The sequence below is a fragment of the Perkinsus marinus genome, assembly GCF_000006405.1.
Source record: "Perkinsus marinus ATCC 50983 genomic scaffold scf_1104296935302, whole genome shotgun sequence".
In the NCBI taxonomy this organism is placed as follows: Eukaryota; Perkinsozoa; order Perkinsida; family Perkinsidae; genus Perkinsus; species Perkinsus marinus.
This window is the reverse complement of record NW_003214508.1, coordinates 1,010,461-1,017,498: the sequence shown is the minus strand read 5'-3', so window position 1 is coordinate 1,017,498 and position 7,038 is coordinate 1,010,461. Positions and strand designations below refer to the sequence as shown.

The following is a 7,038-nucleotide window of genomic DNA, read 5'->3' as shown; positions in this document are numbered from 1 at the left end:
GCGGCGGCAGCGATGAAGTTGTAGATAGTGTCAACTTGTCTGGTCATATCAGCGCCGATTTCGAACTCAATCTCAGGTATCTCGACGTGAGCATAGGAGCTCTTCAAGAAGGTGGTCCACAACTGCTTTCGATCAATAATATGTAGTGTCATCTTCTGAGGTCGGCCCCACGTAGACTTATCCTGACTGGAATTATCCATCATTCGCTCAGTATCTTTCATTCCATTAGTGGCTCACTCCTCCTTCAATGCAATAGGCTTAAAGTACCACTTGCCATCCTGCTGCTCCTCCATCTCAAACTGAGGCAACTTGGACAGGAAGTCCCTGAAGCTACCTATGTGAACAACAACAAGAATAAGAACGACAGATACAACAACAAGAAGGAGATTTCAGCATTGGCATCAACCAGCGAGGCGCTAGTAGTAATGTATAGCAGCTCACCTTTGATAGCATCTTCGAACTCATCCTTATCCTCATAACCCAAGCTATTACACAACCACTGAATACCATCATCAAGAGGAATCCAAGTATCCTACACGCGATCCTCTACCACACAGCTGTCCGTCACGCGCCACGAAATACCTCAGGACATGTCGAGCAGAACTTCTCCAACTCCAACATGATCATTGACATCTCCTGGTGGGATACATCAATCCGGAAGGCATCAAGCTCGTTATGCTTAGGACTACTTGTACTGTCCTTAGCATCCGAGGCGTAGGGGTTAAGACTGTGATGAGACATAACGGTAACTGAACCATACATCCTCTCTTCAACACAACACAGGCCCTGCAACTGCGAGGATAGAAACGTGGTGGTGGTGCTCATGGAATACACGCCGGAAAGCATTTGCGGTGATTATCGGATCTTCCTACCCGACAAATTGCTGTGCTGTTTCAGCTTACCCCTGCAGCATCTGAATGCTACTACAACCAACACAACAGTTCAACTGTTGTTAACCTACTGTGCCATGGCCCTCTCGATGATGGCACTCCCCTGTGGCCACCTAACTGAGGTCCCCGCTCCATGAACACTTGCTGACCTGTCTTCAACCGTCTAACGCGGATCCCCCAGGGCACAAGATGTCTCCCCATCTGCGGTCACCCTTGGCCACCTTAGCAAGACTAGCCGCCTTGAGTTTGGTGATATATTCGCGACAAACACGGAGCCCCTCAACCTCGGCGTTCAACAAAAGATTCCATCCTTCTCTACCACCAGGCCCAAACCGCACCAACTAGCCTTCCTGACATCAGCATTAGGATGCTGCTTCAGCTGGTGCCTCATCATCAGGCTCCTGGACACTTCTCATCTTCCCCTCGAGCAGGCGGGCCTCACTAAACACCTACCCTAACAACAAAAAGTGCGGCGCTGTCCTCAGCTGAGCTGTCGCGAGTCGTCACTGATCATAGGTGTCTACACACGACTCTGGGTAGAGGTGTGAGAAACCAATAAGAAAATTCCGAAATCTCCTTAGAATGTTCATATTATCACCAACACATGTAGTTGACCATGTGCATACATGTGCCGCACTGAGCTCAAGTCCCGACCTGTCTCGAACAAGTAACGTGATAATGAGGAAGCAATATTGTTGAGGGTAGCAGCTGCATCATACATCATATAAACACAGGGTCAATCACGCTTTCGGAACTATCGCGACTCCTCAGCAGAGTTCGTTATTCCATTCGGGACGGCTTCTGGAGAGGAGGCCGACTCCCCTTGCGAGTCTTGGAAGCTGGAGTTGGGCTCGTTCATCATCCTAATGCCTTTGCCAGTCAATCGATACCTGCACTTGAGACAATCTCACAAGAGGCCTTTTCACAATCCTACTACTACCTCCTAGCTGGTCCTTCTTCACCAAGGACCTCTACCAAACCCATTGGGGCCATCTCAGCTTCCAACCACCACATCGGCACCCAACCAGCAACCAGTTTCCAATCAGCCTGTGTCACTGGCTTAGCATTGCACAACGTGGCCTGAGTGATCCCATATCAGCGTATTCAATGACAGTGGTTGCTCACTTCGAAGAGGCTTCTCAGAACTTGACGATAGTCGCGGCGCTTGCCGGGCTTCAGGACGCGTTTGTCCCATCGTTCCATAAGGCAGTTCTGACAGTTACTAGTCATCTCAGGGTTGATGGTGTGACATGTATCGCATTGCCAGCGTCCTAGGTCTGAGCAGCAGTCAAGAGTAGCGATAACGGTAGCATGGCATGAATTCATCAATCACCCGCAGGAGTGAATCTATGGTCGACTACTGTATGCGTCATGAAGAGGAAGCGCTCGTAGATTACGTTCATCTCAATACTATCAAAAGCTAAGACCCGGAAATTGGGCACTGACTCCTGAATCTGAGATAAGATGGAATGTAAGGATGTTCCAATCAAGGGTTCAACACACTTTCTTGAGCCACTCCGAGCACGCCCCGCAGGGCCATAAGGGATTGTCAGTGTGACCATCGTTCATCTTGGTAGGCACGTCGATGACTGCGATGCCCATAAACATTCCCCTGTTAATCCTGGGATGCACCGAGCGTGCATGCGCAATAGCTGCACGTTCGCTGCATAGGGATCCCGTGGGTAGAGACACTTCACCATTGATGCCCTCGAAGAACTCGTCCCGACCGTCTTCCATGCGCACGTGGAGCATAGAGAGCACCAGCTTACCGCTCTTTCGGTGAAAGAAGGGGTCGGGTTGGAAGCCATCAGCTGTGGTTCTCTCCATATAATCGCGTAATTTATTAGCAAGAACTGCTGTTGGATCGGTGTCTGGGATGTCGTGGTACTGTCGCATTCGAACGTACCTGAACTGTCCTTTTCACCACTACAGCATCGATTCCTCTCACTACTCCTTGGTGACAGTCCACATATCATGAATGTCAGCCATCTCCCTGTCACCACTCATGGTCCCTGAGGTTTGCTTCTGAAGAAATGACCAGCATCCCTTGGTTGGGGGAATAAAGGTGGCTACGCCTTACTCTAAGCAGCAGTTCCTCGGCCCCCTTACTCGAAGAACACGACGAAGCACTAGTAGTCTCCGATAGAGGAGTCTCAGGATGACTCATGACCTCTTTAATCACTAGGGCGGTAGACTGTTGTTCCCCGGGAGAGACTTCGGCGTTTTAACACGTGTAAAAACGTCTCAAGGCAAAGGTAGGAACTGAGAAACCGCTCAAGATACCAAGATGAAACGCGTTCATCGGTGGTGAATCACTTCTTCGGTACGGGTGGTGCAACTAAGGTGAGTCACAATGCTTAAGAGCTTACAAAAGTATCCTCTCAAGTCCACTATAATTTTCCGTATAGGCAGCGGTGTATAGATTATTCTTTCTGTTTATTGGTTCTGCACCAGAGTCTGATGACCAGACTCTCCCCTAATTGATCCTCGTCGTATCCGTAGTCCTTCCGAAGGACCATTGTTAGTCTCGTTATCCCTATTCGGAGTCCGAATAGGGGCGTACTGAGGATACGAATTTCGGACCCTCAGTACGCAGAAAGCACTCGATCTGATATTCGATATAGTCCCTCTCAGATAGCATCTCGCTTCATGTCCGACTCCGTCTTAACCGACGTGTTCGCCGTGGTCCCGCCTGTCCTAGGCATGTTGTGGGCGGTTAAGGAGTTGATGGTCCTCAAGAGGGTTCACCTCACCGGTCCTGCCCAAGGCTCTGACCTTAAGACTAGGCTTATGGCTGATGGGTCGACTGACATTCAGAAGACGTTGGATTTGATGCAAGAGATTTCGAGAAACATCGCTGAGGGTGCTACAGCTTTCCTCATCCAAGAATACAAGTACATGCTGGTCTACGTTGTCATCTTCAGTGCCATCATTGGTCCTTGTGTGAATGTTGGCACGATGATATCTTTCATTGTGGGTTCACTTACCTCCATCGCTTGTGGCTACATCGGTATGAAGACAGCCGTATTCAGCAACGTCCGCACAGCACACGAGGCTTGGAAGGATCTTGCTTCGGGTTACGATGTGGCTATCAGAGGTGGCTCCGTCATGGGATTTATGCTGGTCTCTCTTGGTGTACTAAACCTCTTCATCCTGGTCTCTATCTATAATCTTGATGTCTTCTATGGTGGGGATCATCCCACTCTGTACGAGGCCATCGCTGGTTATGGTCTCGGCGGCTCTTCCATCGCTCTCTTTGGTCGTGTCGGTGGTGGTATCTACACCAAGGCCGCTGATGTTGGTGCTGATCTGTCGGGTAAGAATGAGTATGGTATGGACGAGGATGATCCGAGGAATCCTGCCTGTATCGCTGATAATGTCGGTGACAATGTTGGTGATGTTGCTGGTATGGGTGCTGATCTTTTCGGGTCCTTCGCGGAGTCGACCTGCGCTGCTATGGTTATATCAGCTAGTGCACCACATTACATGGAATGGAAGAGTATGTTGTTCCCTCTGTTGCTATCATCTGGTGGTATTGTTGTTGGACTAATCACAATGATGGTAGTCAACATATTCTATAAGGTCAAGGATCTTCCTGATATCGAGAAGGCTTTGAAGGGCGTGCTCGTCATATCGACCATCCTCGAGACTCCGCTCGTCGCTGTACTTTGTTGGTGGGCTCTCCCCGCTGGCCACTTCGCAATTGATACTGTTCGTTTGCACTGCACTTGGGCTAACTGCTGTGCATCTGTTCTCCTCGGTCTGTGGTCTGGTCTCATTATCGGATACAGCACAGAGTATTATACGTCTCACTCGTACACTCCCGTTCGTGAAATTTCAGACACCCAGAAAGTTTCAGCTGCGACTGGTATCATATACGGTCTGGCTCTGGGATATCTTTCATGCATCATTCCGGTACTTTGTCTTGCTGTCACAGTGTGCATCGCTCACACTATAGCTGGTATGTATGGCGTCGCTCTCGGTGCATTGGGAATGCTCGGCACATTGAGTATGGGTCTCACTATTGACGCCTATGGTCCCATCTCCGACAATGCTGGTGGTATTGCCGAGATGTCTGAGTTGGGTCCGGAGGTTCGTGCTAGGACCGATGCATTAGATGCTGCTGGAAACACTACTGCTGCTATTGGCAAGGGATTTGCAATTGGATCCGCGGCTTTGGTTTCCCTTGCTCTATTTGGTGCTTACTGTGTTCGTGCTAGAGTCGACACTGTCAACATCCTTGATCCTTGGACTTTCACGGGCCTTCTCTTCGGTGCTATGATGCCCTATGCTTTCTCTGCTATGACCATGAAGTCTGTCGGTAAGGCTGCTAATGATATGGTTACGGAGTGCATGAGGCAATTCCCCAAGATCATTTCTGGAGAGATGCGTCCACAATACACTAGGTGCATTGCCATATCTACCGAAGCCTCGCTCCGGGAGATGATAGCACCTGGTTGTTTGGTCATCCTATCTCCTCTCATTGCTGGTTTGTTGTTCGGCAAGAACTGCACCGCTGGTCTGTTGTCCGGTGCGCTGGTCTCGGGCGTACAGATGGCTATCTCCATGTCCAACACAGGTGGTGCTTGGGATAACGCTAAGAAGTACATCGAAGCTGGTGGCCTTGGTCCAAATCATCAGAAGGGATCTGCTGCTCACAAAAACGCTGTCACTGGCGACACTGTTGGTGATCCCCTGAAAGATACGTCCGGTCCATCTATTAATATCCTCATGAAATTATCGGCTATCATGTCTCTGGTCTTCGGGGGAGTTATCAGGAGCTTTTCGAACGCGGAGGGTGGACCGTTCTGGCTATAAGTTATGTTAGGTATGGAGCTGTCGTCATGGAACTGGCGAGACAATTACGTCGTATTAGTGAGCCTAGCTGGTATCGTCTAACGCGCACCGATTTTTCTTCTCATACGCGCTGGTGCTGTTGAGTTCATTAGTATCGTCGTCGTAGTTAATGCTATGATTTGACAATAAGCTGTATTAGGAGGCGAGCATATGGGTCTACTCACAGAACTGGTGCAGTGAACGTTGCGAATCAGTTATGTCTCATGGAATGTAGCAGGGGAAATGAATGTGTCACATTTGCTAATCGCGGAGTAATGCTATGTTGGTACATTGAGAACAGATATCGACGCTGCATGCTCCGGCTGCTTCACCATGGTCATGATACACATTGTCGAATACTCTTCTCCCACGGCCTAACTTCGCTGACCCTCGGAAGGTGATACGATTTGGAGTGTATTCAACCATTCACAACCTGTACAAGTTGCCGCGTTTCCTCCTCAACATACTTAGCAGTAGCCACAACGATGAGCGCGGGGGAGATCGATCAAGCCGGTCTGTCGCCGCAGCATACTCCGTAGCAACATCACCCCCACTAGTAAGCTAAACGACTGTGATCCAACTTGAACGAGCAGGGCCGGTATGCGGATCCTGATGCACGCGTGATCCCGATAAAAAAATCACGTCATAAGATCAATGTGATGAATTTATGACATGAACCTGATTTTTTTGCTCAGATCAACAAAATTGGGATCATGGGACAGGATCATAGATCATTTTCGTGATCCGTAGATCACATCACCCATGATCCTGTCAGTTTTCGGTCCAAAACTGACAAAACTTTTGGATCGGGATCGTAGATCATGGATCAGTGACCTAAGATTGATAGATCACGACTCATGATTCATCAGTGATCCAATCACGGTCGATCACTTCACATCGTGGGCTAGAGGTTCCACTACTACCACTACTACTAGGCCACCTACTACTACTACTACAGGGGTGGATAATAGTAAGACGACCACAACTACTACCGGTGCTGTCAATAGTAATACAACTACCACTACTATTTGGCAGTCAATACACCGCCACTATTTAGTGGTTCATATAATTTGTAATCGAGTTTCGGTACTTGTTGTTGTGTTCAGACTGGTCTCCATGTTATTTCATTAGGTTTTTTTGACAGTGTCAAATGAGTTACAGAGTGACAGCCTGGCGTTACGCGCAATGGCCTATATATCCATTATTATATAATCGTCAGTATGAATTTCTTAATAGTCCATCTACTACCAGGTCGTCTACTACCAGGTCGTCTACTACCAGGCCATCTACTACCAGGCCATCTACTACTAGG

General features: G+C 48.8%; 2 protein-coding genes across 2 annotated transcripts; one reads left to right on the top strand and one right to left on the bottom strand.

The window, feature by feature from the left end:
- Positions 1 to 1,615: 1,615 nt before the first annotated feature.
- On the bottom strand, positions 1,616 to 3,068 carry Pmar_PMAR003613 (hypothetical protein). Its single transcript, XM_002784308.1, has 7 exons — positions 2,971 to 3,068; positions 2,842 to 2,915; positions 2,394 to 2,796; positions 2,224 to 2,344; positions 2,016 to 2,167; positions 1,831 to 1,970; positions 1,616 to 1,780 (listed from the first exon to the last, which is right to left on the bottom strand). Exons 1-7 carry the CDS (start codon positions 3,055 to 3,057, stop codon positions 1,645 to 1,647), a joined length of 1,113 nt encoding a protein of 370 aa, XP_002784354.1. The 5' UTR covers positions 3,058 to 3,068; the 3' UTR covers positions 1,616 to 1,644.
- A 464-nt stretch (positions 3,069 to 3,532) lies between these two features.
- On the top strand, positions 3,533 to 5,785 carry Pmar_PMAR003612 (H+-translocating inorganic pyrophosphatase TVP1, putative). Its single transcript, XM_002784307.1, has one exon. The coding sequence runs from the start codon at positions 3,540 to 3,542 to the stop codon at positions 5,706 to 5,708; it is 2,169 nt and encodes a 722-aa protein (XP_002784353.1). The 5' UTR covers positions 3,533 to 3,539; the 3' UTR covers positions 5,709 to 5,785.
- Positions 5,786 to 7,038: the final 1,253 nt, after the last annotated feature.

Coding starts and splice junctions, on each gene's coding strand:
- Pmar_PMAR003613 (XM_002784308.1), bottom strand. CDS start 3,057: ATGAGTCATCCTGAGACTCCTCTATCGGAGACTACTAGTGCTTCGTCG. Junction 2,797..2,841: donor ATGTGGACTGTCACCAAGGA/GTAGTGAGAGGA, acceptor AGGACAGTTCAG/GTACGTTCGAATGCGACAGT. Junction 2,168..2,223: donor CCATAGATTCACTCCTGCGG/GTGATTGATGAA, acceptor ACTGCTGCTCAG/ACCTAGGACGCTGGCAATGC.
- Pmar_PMAR003612 (XM_002784307.1), top strand. CDS start 3,540: ATGTCCGACTCCGTCTTAACCGACGTGTTCGCCGTGGTCCCGCCTGTC.